The sequence below is a fragment of the Heptranchias perlo genome, chromosome 43 (assembly GCF_035084215.1).
Source record: "Heptranchias perlo isolate sHepPer1 chromosome 43, sHepPer1.hap1, whole genome shotgun sequence".
In the NCBI taxonomy this organism is placed as follows: domain Eukaryota; kingdom Metazoa; phylum Chordata; class Chondrichthyes; order Hexanchiformes; family Hexanchidae; genus Heptranchias; species Heptranchias perlo.
The window spans coordinates 6,438,282-6,459,405 of record NC_090367.1 but is presented as its reverse complement, the minus strand read 5'-3'; the positions used below and the strand labels follow the sequence as shown (position 1 = coordinate 6,459,405).

The 21,124-nt window shown below is 42.6% G+C and overlaps 1 protein-coding gene across 17 annotated transcripts in view; it reads right to left on the bottom strand.

Moving 5' to 3' along the window:
* The window catches only part of LOC137306476 (neurexin-2-like), a 1,403,359-nt gene that overhangs the window by 1,200,862 nt on the left and 181,373 nt on the right, over nt 1-21,124 (bottom strand). Inside the window, exon 4 of one of the 17 annotated variants that reach the window (XM_067975727.1) lies at nt 3,841-3,852. The exons of 15 other annotated variants lie outside the window; for them this stretch is intronic. In XM_067975727.1, the coding sequence (XP_067831828.1) occupies nt 3,841-3,852 (12 nt within the window). Of the gene's footprint in view, nt 1-3,840; nt 3,853-6,927; nt 6,950-21,124 lie in introns of all 17 variants that reach the window. One more of the 17 variants, XM_067975723.1, reaches the window with a different exon arrangement.

The following is a 21,124-nucleotide window of genomic DNA, read 5'->3' as shown; positions in this document are numbered from 1 at the left end:
GTGCTTCAAAATAAACACACTGCAGACGTGCACTCTTGAATTAATAAAAGCAAATGCTCAACACTCAAAAAAATTGCAGTCCTTACATTTCTAACTCAAATTCCAAAAGCATTGTTTTGTACATAATGATGCAAAAAAAAAAGAGAACCACTTTGTCTTGTGCAAAATAAACAGGTCAACTTTAAAAGGTATTTCGAAAGTTCTACATTCAGCCCTTCTGATTGAAGAAATGGCTGTGTTCCGGCTCAAGTAATACAAATCATTGAATACCCATCACACATGTACCACTTCAGGCACAGGCATGTGTGCTGCAGATATCTCATGTTCCCCTCATCCTCTTCTTGGGGCCTGGTTTGTTGAAGCTTCACTTCAGCAAAGGTGTGGATGTCTCTTTTGATGCCAGTAATGTGCAGCATGCGACCCGTTGCAATTTATAATGCTAACTCACTCCTGATTCTACTGCAAGGCACCATGACAGTAATCCAATCATTGCAAACACCCCTATAACAAGTCAAAGGTCTTTCCAGCCCTTTCTTGAATGGGCTTGGGTTCCGCCTGGTGTCATCAATAGAGCCATTTGGAATGTTCATCCCTTTTCTCCCAAGAACCAACCTAGCATTCAATCTTCCTGCTCAAGCAGTTGGAGAACTGTTGATTCCCTCAAGAAATGTATGTTGTCAGCACTCCCCAGAAAAAAAGCATTCAATTGCATATCTTTTTTGCTGGTGATCCTATAATATCTATACATTTAATAGATCAGGGTCACTGGCTCTAGGTGCACAAATGGTGATACGAGTGCAACCATAGTATCGTAGTATGTTACAGCACAGAAGAAGGCCATTCGGCTCATCGTGCCTGTGCTGGCTCTTTGAGAGAGCTATCCAATTGGTCCCACTCCCCTGCTCTTTCCCCATAGCCCTGTATTTTTTTTTCCTGCATTTATCCAATTCCCTTTTCAAAATTGCTACTGAATCTGCTTCCACTGCCCTTTCAAGCAATGAGTTCCAGATCACAACAACTTGCTGCGTAAAAAAATGTTTCCCCATGTCGCCTCGCGTTCTTTTGCCAATCACCTTAAATCTCTAGTTACCGACCCTTCTGCCATTGGAAACAGTTTCTCCTTATTTACTCTCTCAAAACCGTTCATGATTTTGAACACTTCCTTCAAATCTCCTCTTAACCTTCTCTGCTCTATGGAGAACAACCCCAGATTCTCCAGTCTCTCCACATAACTGAAGTCCCTCATCCCTGGTACCATTCTGGTAAATCTATTCTGCAACCTCTCTAAGGCCTTGATATCCTTCCTAAAGTGTGGGGCCTAGAATTGAACACAATGCTCCAGCTGAGGCCTAACCAGCATTTTGTAAAGGTTTAGCATAACTTCCTTGCTTTTGTACTCTATGGCTCTATTAATAAAGCCAAGGATCCCATATGTTTTTTTAACTGCCTTCTCAACTTGTCCTGCCACCTTCAAAGATTTGTGTATTTACACCCCAGGTTTCTCTGTTCCTGCACCCCCTTTAAAATTGTACCATTTAGTTTATATTACCTTTCCTCATTCTTCCTACCGAAATGTATCACTTCACACTTCTCCGCGTTAAATTTCATCTGCCCATTTCACCAGTCTATCTGTGTCCTCCTGAAGTCTGTTACTATCCTCCATATTGTTCACTACATTCCCGAGTTTTGTGTCATCTGCAAACCAAAGGCCTTATCCTCAGTGAATGCCATATAACTAGAAACGTTGGCATCACCTCTCTTGCTGAACTTGATGAATCCACACAAATGGCTAAAGTGGGCATTTGTGACCTTTGTGATGCAACAGGAAACTGAATCCTGGATGGGGCAACTGATGTTGCTTTCTGCTTGCTGGGAGCATACAGTTGTATAGAAATTATGTGCAATTAATAGCATGGATGAATCAACTAAATCTGCACATTTCCCATCAATATTTGCTTAACAAGCAAACAAAATGACAGTACCTTTAAATGCAATGCGCCTGTTTACTACGAGGAATGCTGAACAAAGGTTAATGCTCCTTACTTTGAACCTAACTCAAATTATATTTGAACGTAGAACTGAAGCATTCGCTAATTCAGAAGCTCAGAGCAAATTGATCCCATTATGAATGCTACTGTATTTCACCATTTCTCTGAAGCTGTGTACCATTCTTTTAATTCTTACTGGTGCTGAAGAGATCGTGGGAGTTTCCAACCTGGGGCAACAGAAGACCTTTAAAGCAAAGACTGATTGGTTTGCAGTTAACAGATTTACTTGAATCGTCCAGGATAGTACCACCACTACTTCTCATAGATACTACTAAGTCCTACAAGATTCTTTCAGTGCCCTGAAATGATTGCCAGTGTCTCTCGTCTCCTCATCTACTCCTGTTTCATTCTTATAATTGGTCTTTTACTTCACATCACCAATTTCTCAATTTCTTTTCTTTCTATTGCCTTTTCACTGCCTTACTTAGCAGTTTTTATTCCCCTTTTGTCTTTCTAAAGCTTTTTCTCTGCCTGACTGAGGTGATCTTTGTATATCGTTCAGCACTTTTCTTTTGCCTTTTTCCTACTTTAAAAAAAATGTTCACAGACTATTAAACCCATTAACTGCCTCATTGTGATAATGGTAAGCATATCTGATTTTTGACTATTACTCGTACTCCCCATAGCTCTTCATTTTGTTCAGTCCTATAAAGGACCTACAGTTTCTAGTTCTAACAATGATCTATACCCAAAGTCGTTAATCTGCCTGTTCTCTTTGCTGATGCTGACAGATCTCGGGTGTATTTCCAGCATGTTGTGTTTTTATTTCTTAATTAATCTCACCACCTACTCTTCTGTTTTCAACCTTGACCCTTCACCTAGATTTCTCAGATAAAAAAAAGCTGAGCCTTGTTGGGGCAATACAGTTGGAATGCTGTCCACCAGGGATTCTTGTAGAGTTAAAATGAGAAAAAGCAAACAGGAAAATCTTCATATTGTAACACATAAGCTTTAGAAAGACAGTTCTGATCCTGAGAGAGTTAGAACTAGGTGCTCTGACACTGGCAAGCTAGCTGTAGGATAGCTTGGTGAGTTTATATAAGCGGGATAAGAGCAGACTATGTTTACACCCAGTAATCCCCCTTCCTCATTCCACTAGCATCTCAAAGCCTACTGCTTCATTCATTCACAATGTGTCACTAATTTGTTCCAGCCATTTCCGTGCAGCTATATTGATGGTTCTAATTGTTACCAAAAGGTAGTTGCTTACTTTCCCACACACAAAGCTTCAAATCTGCTGCTCACGTCGTCCACACCACTGTAGTTCTTGAATTCCCTTTGACCAGGTTGTTTGTGGTTCTCACCACAGCCATCCTTTCATAGTCTGGGCCAGGCCATTGCTTTCCTGGTGACCTTTATCCAGATCGTTGGTTTTCCAGTAATGAAAGGTGACGAGCGTTTCTATAACACAGGCTGCATGCTGCGCCTTGGTACTATAGCTGAATTAGTACAGTGCCATTTGCTGGTATTTTGCTTACAGAATTACGCCTCGGTTAAAGATATCTGATTTTCTTTACTTCATTCTCGGGACGTGGGCATCGAAGGCAAAGCCGGCATTTATTGCCCGTTCCTATTTGTCCTTGAGAAAGTGTGGTGGTCGGCCTTCTTCTTGAACTACTGCAGTCTGTGTGGTGAAGGTGCCCCCACAATGCTGGGTACATGACTGAAAAGTAGATGGCAAAGGCCTTGCGGTCGTTTTAAATGTTCACCACAGCAGATCACTTCTCTAAGAATTGCTGGTGGAGACCTGCACGGAGATCAGTCTCAGCAGGTCATAAACAGACAAAAACACCTTGCAGCTGACCTTTTCAATTCTCACAATATAACTAGCTCATTTCATTTTACATTATTTCTACTGCCTCCCTCCATGGAAATGACCTACCTTCTTGAGATCTTCTTACAGGCAGTGGACTACCTGTTCTTCAATCTAGCAGTAATAGATGCATCTTCCTCACAAACTGCGTGATTCTCCCACAAGACCATTAGGATTGGCCTTCTTTCCCTTGATCACAAATATACTCAAGTGACACCACTGAGGGACTGATATACTGACTGACATCACTGAAGAAGTGATAACGCTCACTGACATCACTGAAGGGCAGATATGTACAGTGACAACCCTAAGTCACAAATATAGGTACCAAGATTCGCTGAGCAACGGGTACATTTGCTACCATAAGTAGGAGATTGACATACTCGCTGAATTCACTGAAGGGCCGATGTACTCGACAGCTCTCACTGAAGAGACGTCTAGTGACTGTTAGAACACTTCAGTAGGTCTCTGTCATCGAAGTAAGGCTTGAATGTGATAGTCTCAGTGATTGTACCTTTTGAAGATGTTACCAATCTAAATTTGGGCCAAATTGTTGTTTTTTTGAGTCAAACACCTGACAATTTCTGATATGTAAACAAAAACACTAAAGAGGTAATTTTGTGCGGCTTTACTGCTGGCATGGAGAAACAGGACTATGGTGTTATAGCCCCATCTCTCAGCTATACTTACATTAGCAAGGCTTCACACTGGCACTGGCAGTCTTGTGCAATTACCTCCGAAAAGTCAGACTTTTAAGTGTCAATCATGGTTCAGTCATAGCCCTCTCGCCTGAGTCAGAAAGTTGTGGGTTTGAAGCCCTGCTCCGGAAACTTGTGCACACAATCTAGGCCAACACTTCAGTGCAATACTGAGGAAGTACTGCACCGTCATTAGTGCCATCTTTCGGATGAGATGTTAAACCGAAAAGCTCTATCTGTCCTCCCGGGTGGATGTAAAAGATCCCAACGAAGAAGAATAGGGGAGTTCTTGGTTTCCTGGCCAATATTAATCCTTCAATCAATATCACCAAAAAGATTATGTGGTCATTTATCTCATTGCTGTTTGTGGGACCTTGCTGTGTGCAAATTGGCTGCTGCGTTTCCTATAGTGACGACACTTAAAAAGTTCATTGGTTGGGATGCGTTTTAATGTATACTGAGGTTGTGAGAAATCCAACTTTTCCATTTACATCTGCGTCTTGTTATGTGGCTAGTACTAGTTACTAAGTTTTCAATGAATTTTCATCCAGTCCCCCATCTGCCCAGTTTTGGATTTGGTAAAAATTGGTAATGCTAGTACAGATGGTACTACCTCATGGTGCTAGCCAATCTCAGAACTGATTTCAATCTTGCCATTAAAAAAAAAACTTGCAAGACTTGCTTTTAAATAGTACTTTATTACATCTCTCAGAAATGTCCCGAAGTAACCTGAGGTAAAGTGACTTTTGCTTTGTAAGGAATCTCAGCAGCCATTTTGCACAAATCAAGAACCCACAAACAGCAACTGGGTGAGTGGCCACGAAATCTGTTTTTGGTGGTGCTGGTTTGAATTGACTTACACTGCTGTGTCTGTGGTTCTGCATTAAATAGACGTTTTCTATCAGTTTTATTTCCATTGCCTGGGATGGAAATGTTGCCTCAGCACTAAATGGGTTAAGGATATAGAAGCCAAATCAGCTCTGAAAGGGTTAACGATTGAGCAAGCAGTGGATGCATCATCCTGGTTACTGGGGTATTACAGCCATCTCCTCAGAGGATTGAGTATAATAGCTGTTGGCTGATTTATAAACCCATCTGCTCCCTCTGACTATCAGCACAATGTAAGTGCGAGACTCTCATCAACACACTCACGTTCTACAGTTAGTGATTTATGGCTCTCAGGACCTGTGTCAGTTCATATTTTCGGAAGATGCACAATATCTGCAGTCTTCAATGCTATTTCAGAGAAAGAGGATGCTACCTAATAGATATAACATAAAACAGGTGCATCAGCATTCTATTACCTTGCCAATCTATTGAAACACTCTTACCTCACTGTGCGGTCCAATATCAAACTCTAAACACCTCTCCTACCAACCCATTACCACAAAATAATCCCTCTCATTAATGTATTGCCACACTCTAGCCCCTCTCACTAGCTCATTACCGTATTCTAAATCCTCAATAGCCCATTGCCAAATTGTAACCCTTCTCACTTGCCCATTCCCACATTTAAATGGGGCTTACCAGCCCATCATCATACTCCAATTCCTCTACCAGCCCATTACCACATTTTAACACCGCACTAGCCCATTGCCAATTTACAAATATACAAGAAAAGATTAATTGGTCCATCCAGCCCCTTCCATCCAGACATAATGCAGCCTACATAACCCCACCCCACTCCCTCCTCCCCAGTCACATAATCCCCTAGGGATGGCAAAAACATAGAGAAAAAAAATCTTAGGGCAATTTAGAAAAACAAATTGTGGGAAAATCCTTTTCGTTCGCCAAAAGCAATCAAGCAATCTACAGGAGAGTAAAGTAATTAATATCACTAGTCACAACAAACCCCATCTACCTTCTCTAAGTCTTCGACTTGAAGGAACCCACCCAGCTTCCTTCTGAAGGCCGTAGGGACTCTATACTTGTCACACATTTGGGTAACCTATTCCAGAGGCTGCTGACTCTACAAAAAGAAGTATTTCCCAGCATTTAACCTAACTCTATGATTTTGCATTTTGTACTGATACTCCAGTTGTTCCTCCCTATCTAGCTCAAATAACCTATATACCCAATTCCCTTTATCAATTAAAGATTTCAACCATAACTCTCAAAGCCTACATTTCGCCAGTAAAAAAAAAGCCCCAGTTAGCTGAACTTATCCTGGCATCTCAGAGCCCTAAGACTAGGTTTCATTCTAGTGGCCCTCCAATGGACCTTCCTGCAAGGCCTTAACATTCCCCAACCAGTGAGGGGACGAAAATTGGTCTTTCTAGATGTGGCCGTACAAAGGTAGTATGGGTTAAGTATTGTATGGTAATGTAAATCCTCTCATGAACCTATTACAATCAGTAACCTCTCTTACCAGCCCATTACCACATACTCATCTTTTCATCAGCCCATTGTACGAGTATATTCGCTGTATGACTCTCACTAAGGCCTAGGGTTTCCTCCTTGAGCACAACCCGGAAGTTAGACCCGGAAATGCGCCCATTTTGCCAAAGTAAAGTTATACCCAAGTATCCTCCCAATCTCATTAGAATATGCCAGAACTTAAAGTGGCCGTAAATGGACATAAATCAGCATAAACAATCCAGCTCAAGTAAAGGCTGAACCCAGGATATTTCTTCTTTGAGTCTTAAAATTAAATTTCAACGCATTTATCCATCATTCATGCACATCAGGTACAGCAAGTTTAATAAAATGAAACTGGGGAGCTTTTCAATTTTTAATGTGACTTATACTTGTGCCATAAAAATGCATTAGAACAAATAGGTCTCAGGTGAGGATAAATTTTTTTAAAAGCTCAAAAAGTTGCAATTAAAAGACAAGAAAGTTTACTTTGTTTCCTGCTGCACCTGAGAATCTGGTCACAATGTTGAGAAACCTCTCGAACAAGCCCAATTGGACGATACTCACTTTTGAGGGTCGGGAGCATTGCCAGTTTTGTGGGCGGAGATTTGTTTGGACGGAGGGTTTGATAGGCGGATGTAAAAGATCGAGGACACTTGAGCATATTGTAGTTAAGCGTATAACTCACTTACACCCAAAATTCTGTGATCTTTTAAACCATGTAATTTGTTTCTGCCCAGATTCCGGATGCATCTGGGTGCAAATGCAGAGGAAATTTCAGGCCTAAATTTTTACACGGCTGCATTCAAATCCCAAAAAATCCAAAGGTAAAGTTCACCTTTCTATATGCTGAAATGGAAATAGCTGCTACTTCCTCTTCACCCAAGTGACTTCCTCTCAGTCCAGAATCTACCTGACCCTCAGCACCTCTTTATTGGGGGAAAATGAGAGCATAGCGGATTCCCGGCAAGAATTTCAGGAAATCACACGTACACTCAATTAAATCTCATACTTTAATTAAATTTTCATCCATATTGGACAAGAACACTGTAGGTTGGCTTAAAACGTGAGGCAGAAGGTGCTGCGTGGTGTGAATGTGATGTACATCATGGCAGATGGATCTCCATCTTTCAGATGAGACGTTCAACGTGGCCCGGTCTACCTGCTCAGGCGAATGTAAAAGATCCCACGACACCATTTGAAGAAGAGCAAGGGAGATCACCCCGGTGTCCTGGCCAATATTTATCCCTCAACCAACATCATTATAAAAACAGGTTATCTGGTCATTATCACATTGCAGTTTGTGGGATCTTGCTGTGTGCAAATTGGCTGCTGCGCTTCCTACATTACAACAGTGACTACACTTCAAGAGTACTTCATTGGCTGTAAAGTGTTTTGAGACGTCCTGAGGTCGTGAAAGGCGCTATATAAATGCAAGTTCTTCTCTTCCATTGCAGTTTCCAACCCTCCTGTTCTTTGCCCACCATGCAAAACAGGAAACCTACCCTCGAAGTTCCAGTCTTTCTTTCAACTGGAATGCAGCTGGTGGTGACACTACAATTCAACATTCAAGTTGACTGGCAGCAGCCATAAGGCCTCATGACTGAAGGTCAAAGATCTTTATTGAGATTAGTAAAAGTGTGATCAGTGGTCTGTTGAACTCCCCTTGTTTGCCTGCCAGTAAAATGATTACAAGTTTAACGAGTGCCAGTGGTTAACTAACAACTCTCAGTAATAAATAAAACAGAATCTGTGGTGGAATTAGGAATACAAACAAAGGGCATTTTACAATGGAAAGTGACAACCATGCAGCCTCTGTCAGCATTCGCAAACATAGGAACTCACTACACCGAATCATATAGGTCCTCATTACAGCATCTCAATTGGCAATAATGCTCATTAAGGAAGGCACTCACACACTGAGAAAATTTTAAATTAACTTATTTGGTCAGGGATTTTCAAATTCCTATTTAATTTGAGTTATTTTCATTTAATAAAACAGAAATCAATAAAATAAAATGGAATTATGCAAAGCTCTCTAGCAAATCCCAATAACCAGCTAAGAGGCACACTCCGTTACTGCATCCCCTTCCTAATAACCAGCACGCACACTCCATCACTGCATCCCCTTCCTAATAACCAGCACGCACACTCCATCACTGCATCCTTCTCCAAATAAACCCACACACACACTCCATCACTGCATCCCCTTCCAAATAACCAGCACACACTCCATCACTGCATCCCCTTCTGAATAACCCCACACACACTCCATCACTGCATCCCCTTCTTAATAACCAGCACACACTCCATCACTGCATCCCCTTCCTAATAACCCCACACACACTCCATCACTGCATCCCCTTCCTAATAACCAGCACACACTCCATCACTGCATCCCCTTCTTAATAACCCCACACACACTCCATCACTGCATCCCCTTCCTAATAACCAGCACACACTCCATCACTGCATCCCCTTCCTAATAACCCCACACACACTCCATTACTGCATCCCCTTCCTAATAACCAGCACACACTCCATCACTGCATCCCCTTCTGAATAACCCCACACACACTCCATTACTGCATCCCCTTCTTAATAACCAGCACACACTCCATCACTGCATCCCCTTCCTAATAACCCCACACACACTCCATTACTGCATCCCCTTCTTAATAACCAGCACACACTCCATCACTGCATCCCCTTCCTAATAACCCCACACACACTCCATTACTGCATCCCCTTCCTAATAACCAGCACACACTCCATCACTGCATCCCCTTCCTAATAACCAGCACACACTCCATTACTGCATCCCCTTCCTAATAACCCCACACACACTCCATTACTGCATCCCCTTCTTAATAACCAGCACACACTCCATCACTGCATCCCCTTCCTAATAACCCCACACACACTCCATTACTGCATCCCCTTCTTAATAACCAGCACACACTCCATCACTGCATCCCCTTCCTAATAACCCCACACACACTCCATTACTGCATCCCCTTCCTAATAACCAGCACACACTCCATCACTGCATCCCCTTCCTAATAACCAGCACACACTCCATCACTGCATCCCCTTCCTAATAACCAGCACACACTCCATCACTGCATCCACTTCTTAATAACCAGCACACACTCCATCACTGCATCCCCTTCCTAATAACCCCACACACACTCCATCACTGCATCCCCTTCCTAATAACCCCACACACACTCCATCACTGCATCCCCTTCCTAATAACCAGCACACACTCCATTACTGCATCCCCTTCCTAATAACCCCACACACACTCCATTACTGCATCCCCTTCCTAATAACCCCACACACACTCCATTACTCCATCCCCTTCCTAATAACCAGCACATACTCCATTACTGCATCCCCTTCCTAATAACCAGCAAAAACTCCATAACACCCCCTTCTTTAACTTGCATTTATATAACGCCTTTAACGTAATAAAACGTCCCAAGGCGCTTCACAGGAGCGTTATCAAACAAAATTTGACACCGAGCCACATAAGGAGGTATTAAGTCTGGTGACCAATAGCTTGTTCAAAGAAGTAGGTTTTAAGGAGCGTCTTGAAGGAGAAGAGGGAGGTGGAGTGGCAGAATGGTTTAGGGAGGGAATTCCAGAACTTAGAGCCTAGGCAGCTGAAGGCACGGCCGGCAATGGTGGAGCGATGAAAAGCGGGGATGCGCAAGAGACCAGAATTGGAGGAGCGCAGAGATCTCAGAGGTTTGTAGGGCTGGAGAAGGTTACAGAGATAGGGAGGGGCAAGGCCATGGAGGGGTTTGAAAACAAGGATGAGAATTTTAAAATCGAGGCATTCCCGGACCGGGAGCCAATGTAGGTCAGCGAGGACAGGGGGTGATGGGAGAACGGGACTTGGGTGCAAGTTAGGATACGGGCAGCAGAGTTTTGGATGAGATCAAGTTTATGAAGGGTAGAAGATGGAAGATGGAGAGCATTGGGATAGTCCAGTCTAGAAGTTACAAAGTAAATTTGCCGTAGCAGCTAAGGTGCTGGCTTTTTCATCTGGCCACCAGCTTTAGCGAATTCGGCAAGATTACTTTGGAGCTCGGGTTACATGCATGAGATCAGCACATCAGGAGTTGGTGGTAGTGACACGGCACAAAACCAATATTAAAGCAGCTTAAATATGCCTTGAAAAGCCTATGCAAATACCTTTGACCGAAAACACTCGGGCTGTTTCCCCTCCCCCACCCAGACTCTGTCACTCCTTGGGAGTCACTTTGACTCCCTGTGGTAATACTGCGTCTGAAATTCAGATAGCCATTGTGTAATATTCTGCAATATTTAGCAATGGGGAAAGATTTTATTTTGGTACATCTGAGATCTGCTCATTGTCCCCTTTCATGTGGTTGCTGTTCAGCTCACTGGAAATGCTGCGGGGAGACAAGGAGTGAGGGTATGTACAGAGTAACCATCTCCCTCCATCAGTCAGTTGCTGACAATCTCATACTACACAGCTATTACTGTCACCCAGCCTGTGAAATATGCCTTGTTCGATCTCGCAATGGCGCAGGCACGCTGTGAGAGCTGTAAACGTTCTTTACTCAAAACACAGGCAGGGTAAATCTGTGACACCAGACAGAGTTTTGCTTTTAATGCAGGCGGCGCCAATGCAAATATTGCACTGTGTTAACTCCCGGCAGAGAGCAAGTGCTTATTGTTCTCAACACAGAACATGTGCTGCCAGTTTCCTCATGCTTTTTGTTTGCATCTCGTGTATTACTCAGGTGTTACAGGCGGGGGACAAAGGGGAAGGGATGAAATGGGGTAGGGGCTAAAAGGGTTAAATTATGAGGATAGGTTGCGTCGACAAGGCTTGTATTCCCTTGAATATTGAAGATTAAGGGGTGATCTAATTGAAGTGTTTAAGATGATTATAGGATTTGATAGGGTAGATAGAGAGAAACTATTTCCTCTGGTGGGGGGAGTCCAGAACAAGGGGGCATAACCTTAAAATTAGAGCCAGGGTGTTCAGAGGTGATGTCAGGAAGTACTTCTTCACACAAAGGGGAGTGGAAATCTGGAACTGTCTCCCCAAAAAGCTGTTGAGACTGGAGGGTCAATTGAACATTTCAATACTGAGATTGATAGATTTTAGTTACCAAGGGTATGAAGGGTTACAGGACCAAAGCGGGTAGATGGAGTTTAAGATACAGATCAGCAAAGTCGGAGCCCTGGGTCAGAGCCCTGCAAGAGAGTTACTCTCAGCCAGGGAGCCGTACAAGAGATATACTCTTAGCAACGGGAGGTGTATAAAAAAATTATACACAGGAAGAGAGCGATATACAAAAGAGTCACAGTCAGTGAGCGAACAGTCCAACAGTTACTTAATTCTTATGGCAACAATAAATGGTTTCCTTTAGTGTTGATACCTAATCAGGAAAACGCTTCCAGCCGCCTTTCCCTCAAATCCTTCGTCCTTTGTACTTCCTGGTACTCAGAGTTGCTAGCATTTTCTCTCCAGTTCTTTTGGTCCTTCATATTGCCCTTGTACTTGCCCCCCCCCCAATCTGAACATGATTATTGGGGGTGGATTCTCAATTTGCCAACTGGGCACAGGACTGGTGTTGCGGATCAGCCGGCCATTATAGACGCCACCTGATTACAAATCTACCCCAAGATTTCAGACGACGTTACTTGGGGGGAGGAAAGTTTATTTGAGCTAGTTATCCAAATCACTTTACCATGGGATGAGGAATAAGAGAGTCTCAGAAACGGTCTGCGGTAATTTAATTGAATAATCTTTTATTCAATATGCTTAATATGTTGCACCTTTACAACATAGAGCTGAATGATATACTACGGCTGCTTCATCTCTGTTAATGGGACATTACTTTCCAGTCCTGTGTGTGGGGAAGGGAGCATGAGAGGCAGCAGTAATTCATTTAAATTCTACCATGTCCTTTGACACATTGGGGTAAATTTTAATAGGGAGCCGGGAAGAGGGCGGGGGGGGCGTTGGAATCCCTGACGGAAAACCTGGAAGTATGGGTCCTGGATGTCCTTACGATTTTGACGTAAGAACATCTTTCAATTTTTTTCTGTAGGTTTCCCGCCCGACAGGCCAGCCAGATTGACAGGCTGACTGTCAGTCGGACAGGAGAGCAGCCAGGGAGTTTTCAAAAGGAGTTAATCATCTCAACCTCAATTGTTCTTGTTGAGATTTTATTCCATGTATCCACTCCACTACGGGGAATAAAGTTTTTATCATCTCCAGTTTTGCTTGAGACTTGTTAATTTTAAGCCCAATTAGTTTAGTTCTTACAAATAGCCCACTTACATCTACACCATCCATGCCTCTCAGAATTTTGAAACCTGGATCATGTCCCCCATGGACCTTCTTTATACCTAGGAATGTAACTTCACTGCAAGTGCAGAGCGATGAGTATGATTTGCAGTTCTGTTTATTTGGAATATTTTAAATATTTCACTGTACCGAATGAGGCACTAATCTTATTTGTGGATATTCATGATGTAAAGGGCACTCTGTCCTCAAAGGGCTCTGTGACAGGATGTGTGAAGGTTAAATACCAAACGATTTCATTTGTGGAGAACAAAATGAAAAGTTAATAATTAGCAATTAACTGCCACACAATGGAGCTGCAATAAATCTTTGCTGCCATTCTCAACAAAGACAAAGTGAGAGGCTGAAATCTGTTTGCTTCACATGCCCTCCAAGGGACGGGAACTCAGCATACTGTCCACAATAACAGTATGCATTCAAATAAGAGAGTAAGTTTCATAAAAATATTTATTTTGCTTCTCTTCTCACCTCTCCTAAAGGCGCTGACTCATGTAGGGATATGGTTCTACAGGCACTAGATAGCTTCGAAGATCTGAAGAACTCACCTGAGTGGTCATTCTTCATATAAACCAGGACAGTGAGTGGCAGAAGCCTATTTGACTATGAAAGGGTACTACAGCTAAACTCAATCCTGTCCCTGCCGAACATCCAAGCTTGTGTACTTTCCAGTAGAGGTCACTAAATACCGGTCAGGAACAAGAAACCTTGGCTAGTTTTCCCTCTCCAAGTCGAGGGCTGCTGAGGCCAATCATAGTGCATCTACCTTGTTAGTTGAGATCAGTTAACTCAGCACAGACTGGGGATCCAACCTATTACTGTCCTGGTCTGTATGATTGAGTGCCACACTGACAGTGCACATAGCCAATACTTAATATTAAGGCATAATAATAAAAAATATACCAAAAATCAGTAGCTCCATGGAGCTCCAGGTCAGAAGGAGGAGGACCAAGTTGGATGGAAGCTTTGTAAGAAAGAACGAACGAACGAACTTGCATTTATATAGCGCCTTTCACGACCTCAGGATGTCCCAGAGTGCTTCAAAGCCAATGAAGTACTTTTGAAACGTAGTCCATAATGTAGGAAACGCGGTAAGCGGGGCTTGAGCTTCATGCTAAGAATGAAGAAGGCCGTCAGCAAGGTAAATAATTTAAATTTAATTTAAATTTTAAATAATTTAAAAATTCCCCCTCAAACAACAGTGCCTCAAACTGCACAAAAATCAATCCTCAGAACTTTGACAATCTTCAAATTGGAGTACAACAGCACCAAAATGCTTATTGTCTGGAATTGGATTGAGGTCAAGACAACAATGCAAACTGCTCCTGGTAATTGCTTTGTGGATGGTTTCTGATGTTGCCCTTTGGCAGGTGGGCTGTTCTGTGCGTCTCTAAGATGTGTTTGTGGTGAATAAGGTTAATTTTGCAGTTCATCACTCAGTTATTAGAGAATGATTAAGTTATGAGCCATGTCACAAATGTTTCTACTCAGTGTCAGACCTGGTGCAATGCATTCATGAATGAAAACTTCAGTACTCCTTCCCTGTAGGCACCATGGAGTTCTGATGAAAGGTCATCAGCCTGAAACGTTAACTCTGTTTCTCTCTCCACAGATGCTGCCTGACCTGCTGAGTGTTTCCAGCATTTTCTGTTTTTATTTCAGATTTCCAGCATCCGCAGTATTTTGCTTTTGTACAAGAGTGTGCCAACTCTACAGAGCTCATATTTCACCAGCTGTTAGCCAGGAACACCAAGGAGCATAGGTATTCTGGCACAATACCAACCTCAGGAGAGGCAAAAGCCTATTGACTGGAAAGTGGCCTGATCTCTTACACAAAGCAGCACAACACAGATGGGACTCTGAATCACATATCATGGACAAATTGGGCTTCCTGCCATTGGGGAGCTCATGGATGTGATCCAATGTGAAACAATATTTTTCTAATTCATCTCAGCCTCCATAGTTTCTAATCCTGACAAAGTATGAATTTGTCCAATCTTTCATCACTTTCAGAAGATGATAAGAATTTTTAGGAACACAAGAAGGCCGTTGGGCCAAAGAAGCCCATTCTTTTTCAGAGATTACCCTCACCTACTCATCTCTCTCACCACATCCCTCAATCTCTTCTCGCTTCAGAAGTGCACCATCTCTTCAATCCATATCTGTTGACTTCTCCAATGGCTGTCCTTGGTAACACTGTCTAAATCAGGTACATCACCAGCCAAATGGAAACAAGTGCTTCCCCTACAATATACCCATACTCTGAGCAGTGGTGCAGTGCTGTTCTTGCTCTACAGTAGATGGATAATTCTGATGGACGGCACTGGTTATTCAGGAACAATGGAATGAAGACCCTTGCAGACAGTCTCATTGACCTTCAGGCCCCACCACCAGTACTGTCCTACTCAACAGGATATGTAGATATTGGAGCATCAAGGTACAGCGCAACTGTAAGAAGTTAGGGAAACATCTGAGACTAGAACCACAGATTTGGCTGGTTCACGTGCAAGGGCACTTGGACAAACAAACACAAGACCAATGCTGTAACCACTTTGTGCAACCAGGTTGGGCATTTACAGCGAGAGATTATCAAGACAGAATACTGGCAAAGTGCACTGTCAGATGGTGCAGTGAAACATAGCCTCCAGTCTGTGGTGAACTATGTGTTGAGGTCACTGTGTAGAAGGTACCAAGAGGAGGCCAATTGTATCCTGCAAGGAATCCTGAATCGAGAGTGTGAATCAGAGCTGTTTTTGTAATCCTAGAAGGGCTCTGCTACTAAATGACATTGACAGGACTTGAAGAGTCTTGGCACAGAGAGATGACAGCACAAAATAAAAAATAAATAACCTGAAAATTGTACAAGAAAATAAAAAGCTACACAGTATTAATAACAATCTCACTGTTGACATGCCAGTTAGCTGCTGGCAACAGACCAGGAACGAGAATCAAATTTTGAATAATTTCTCCTGGTTCAGCCTCAGGGAGTACAATTTTCTCAGGCTGGACTATACTAGAGTACCTCAATTCACATTGACTGGGGTTGGGTATCCTTCTATCACCACCTCAGTAGGATTTTCCAACTAGCTTCAATTAGAAGGAAATCCAAGAGATTGCCCTCGTCAACAGTAGCCCCCAAATAAATCACACAGCAGAACCTGAACAAGGTAATTGTCAAAGCCCATGAGGCACAAGTCATTAGGCACTGACACAGCGACTGAGCAACCAGGGCACACAGGCACCAAATATACAATTTGGAAACAGCCTTCAGAGTTGTCCACACAGTAAAGCTCACTCACTACTACAACGTACCAGATACATTACATTCATAGTACACCGTGTATGTTAATTTGCTACAACTGAAGAAAAATTCCAATTAAAAAAAAAAGTATCTCACTGCTTCAGGACAGAAGAGGGCCAGGGTGAAAATCTGGCCTAGGCGAGGGGCTGAGCATGGTCCTGATCTCATCGAATCCAGGCCAAACTCATCAAAATCACTTAGAGTCAGTCTCCTGTTTTAGCTCCGTCCAGAAGTGGACTTATTTAAGCCTTACTCAGGTGAGGAACTGAAGGGCTCCTGGTGATGAGGAACTGTATTCCAGCAGAAGACAATGCATTTAGGACAGGGTGGGGAGAAAAAGACAGAAAATCTGAAAAGGCTAATACATTATAAAGTGCAGAGTGACAACAGTTACCTGGTACAAGTTTTCCCTTATCCAGTTTGATTCTTTCCTGGCAGTGCCTGGAGTGGGAGTAACTGTGATAATAGAGGCCACACCACTTTGCCTGATGAACAGAAGCAGGCATGGTATTAAATGGTTGAATTGGATTCTGACAATCTGAATCTTGAATTTTCCAAATCATGTATGAATTTATCCATTTGTCCATGTTCTCTCCTAAGTCAGGTTAGCCACGGATTAAACAAACAAATACCCTCTTTACAACACATAGCAGTTCCTACTGGTCAGAAAAGTATTTTTTTTACCACTAACACTGACTCCAGGTCAACTATGGGTCACTCTGGAACTGAGCTGAAAGAAGATTCAAGATTCTTGCCATCAGAAAGGAGGGTTCCATTCCCTCTTTCTGAGCTGGATTTAAATTCTAGTGCAGAAGTGAAAGGAGTATCTAACCCACTACATGACCCAGTCACCTATCACAAAATAGACCTTCATTCCATCTGCCTGCACTGGATTCAGGTTTCAGAGATGAAAGGACACACTGCACCATCCAATCCCCAACTCGATTCATGTAACGGTCACATACCCCAAAAATTAGGTCACTCCAGACACTGCTAACAATGTATTACTAAAGATCAATTTACACATGACTGTCTGCAATATCCTGTGCCTTTCACTGCAGTTTATATATCCCATATACAATATACACAGCAATCTGTTTTAAGTACAATATTTTTTAATAAGTGCAGCCAGAACAGAAATGTTTCAGAAGCCGATTGATATCAGGGATCGTCAGGATGCGAGACAGTAACCGCTCGAGTGCTTGCAGCTTCTTCAACTACTTCATTATTTTTGTTCCCTTCATTAAATATTATCGATTGATTAAATATCTGATTACTCAAATGACTGCCATCAATCATGACGTCGCTCACCGCTCAGTTGGCAGAGATCTCATGCAAAAGCATAGAATATCTTTTTATTTGTCATATATACTTCACTTTTTACCTTTTATTCCTCAGATGCCACACTCCTCATTTCACCAGGAAGGCAGGACAGAATCAATTGCCAATCTTTCCATGATCAACATCCATATAGCTCCACGATGAGTTGAAGCAAGGTGTGGTTTTATAGAACTAGGGACCTTCCAGGAACAGTTATCAAGGGTAAGGTTACTACTGACCGTGCAAATATACAGAGTTCTTGTTTATTCAGGAGGGTAAAGGTCACTCACAGTGTATCCACACACGGCTTCTACTTTTTCTCTAGGATAAGGCTTATTCACCGTGTTACGGTACAGAGTTTCTATTTATTGAGTAGGGTAAGAGTCACATGCTGTCTGTCAGTACAGAGTTTCTGTTTTTCCAACGGGGTAAGGATTATTCACTGTGTAACTGTACAGAGTCCTGTTTATTCAGCAGGGTAAGGGTCACTCACTGTGTAACTGTACAGAGTTCCTGTTTATTCAGGGTAAGGGTCACTCACAGTGTAACAGTACAGAGTTCCTGTTTATTCAGGAGGGTAAGGGTCACTCACTGTGTAACAGTACAGAGTTCCTGTTTATTCAGGAGGGTAAGGGTCACTCACTGTGTAACTGTACAGAGTTCCTGTTTATTCAGGAGGGTAAGGGTTACTCACTGTGTAACTGCGCACAGTTCCCATTTAGTAGGCATGGTTACACTACATCTCTGCCACCACCACTGATTTCATAGCTGATGCTGTACTGTCTGAGTGCTTGTTGACATCATGTTCTGATGTGCCAAAATTTTGTACAGCTCAACGTTGCCAAAACAAAGCCCCCTTTGCCAGTACCTATGTGCCTCTGGCTCTGACTCCATGGATGCACCATCCTGACATTGTATTGAACCCTCAGCTGAGCTTTACGCTCAGCCAGCAACTCAATCCAATCCATCGCCAAAACTGCTTTCCTCTACTTCTGGAATATTACACCCTTCAGCCTGAGCACTGCTGAAATCCTTATCCATGCCTCAATCATTGAGGATTGATTTCTCAAATGCTGTGCTCACTGCTGCCCCAGCTACACTCTCCATAAAACTCATAAATGATCCACATGTCTGCAGTCTAAGTCTTGCACATGCATCACCACCATCCTCACCTCAGCAAATTGATATCGAGGTCCCTGGGGTCAATTTTAACCCTACCTGCCCAGCATAAACTGGGCAAGTAGGCAGTTTAAAAACGAGTAGGTTATTTACCCGCTCAAATACTGATCATTTCTGATTTTAATCTTCAGAGTTTTTGCAGACAGAAGTGGCACCTGGCTTTACCTAAAACAGGTAGGAGCCTCATAAGTTTATGCATATGCAGGTCCTATGACATCAATAGGACCCCGCTGCAGTTTTAACTGGGGCCTAAGTGGGGAAGGCACTGTGGTTTTCTCACGAGGCAGAAGCAGGTCTGCAGATAGCAGAGGCCCTTCAGGTAATTGTAAAGTTTTCCTTAGTGGGGGCCATGATGTGGAGATGCCGGTGATGGACTGGGGTTGACAATTGTAAACAATTTTACAACACCAAGTTATAGTCCAACGATTTTATTTTAAATTCACAAGCTTTCGGAGGCTACCTCCTTCCTCAGGTGAACGATGTGAAAATGTTTTCACATCGTTCACCTGAGGAAGGAGGTAGCCTCCGAAAGCTTGTGAATTTAAAATAAAATCGTTGGACTATAACTTGGTGTTCTAAAATTGTTTACAATTAGTGGGGGCCAGGAGTCGCAGTCTCCCCTGCCCTCCGGACCCCCCCTTTTCCCTCCCATGAAACCCTCCTGAAATCCCCTCCCCACCATTTACCTGGAAGCCGGCGAGAGGCCATGGGCCTCCTGAACTTTGCCTCCTGGCCTCTTTGCCTTCTGCACCCTCTTCAAGCCCGTTCTGGCCAGGAAGTGTACCGGCGGCATTTAAATGAAGCCCGGCGGTTAAAATCACCATAACTTCCAGCTGCCTCTGCTGGGCAGGAAATAATTTCGCCGGCATGGCTTCCTACTGGAAACCTGCTGCAAATTATATTGCGGCCCATTATCAGCTGCTGCACCCTAACTCCAACCATGCACCACAACACACACCCTTACATTTTTCTGATACAGCGTTGTTGCTTGTTCCTTGCTTCCACCACTCCACTGTTGACTGTCCTTGTTTCACCCATTATCACACTGCCCTGTGGAATTCTCTCCATAAACTACTCTTGCTTTGCTATGTCTCTACTGGGCTTCTAAAGGTTCCTAGAAAAAAACCTACTATTTCAGAATGCCATCTTCCCATTTTATTGTCTTTCTCATTTAGATTACAGTATTCAAACGGTGTGTAGTTTCAGTGGCAGGTTTACACTGTTGGACGTATTCATCTGGAACTTTGATGGAAACTCCCTAGAATGAGTTAATTTAAATCACAGCAACTAAGACAGAGAAGAGTCCTTCACACTCTTTACAGGCTGGTTTTTAATCTAGGTCCCAGAAGTGAAGGGATAATATTTAATATGCTATCCTATCCTGTGACCTCCACAAAACCTTTTGAAAAAGTAGCTCAATCATTATCTCATCCTGACTGTAAACCTGTACATTGTCAGTCAACCCAAACAATCTCTAATCTTCCTTGGCTAGCCATTATTTTAGAAATTGTAGCGCATGCATTGTGAAATCGAAACAAACACGAATATCGCAGTAACAAAATCACTCACCGTTCAGGAGTTACTGTAATATAACATTGTAATATTCACACTATACAATTAAAATAAAAATGAAAAAATATAAACTTTGCTCACCTAAGTCTCTCTACTTTTGTTATTTGAAATTTTACTTTTCTTTTTTTATTTCTCAGGGTTTTTTTTAAGAAATAACTTAAAAATATGTTTTTCTTATATTGTTTTGGGAATCACTGTCTGTTTTTCACAAGAAGTCACCCTCCAAAAGTCTTCCTCACAGGTACAGCAGCCAACACAGACATAAAAAAGTCCTACAAACCCACCAGCAGCCTAGAAAACCTAACCAACGACTTACCAGAATTCAGCTGAGGATCCTTTCAACTAATGCTGCTGCAGTCTGACTCCTGTCCTCAAAAATTACTGGGCAGGCTTAAGGATCAGCGAAAGCACTACTCCCACAGTTCCATTTGGAAAAAGAGTCCTTAAACAAACGCAGGAATCTTATTTTAATATTTTAATGAGGCT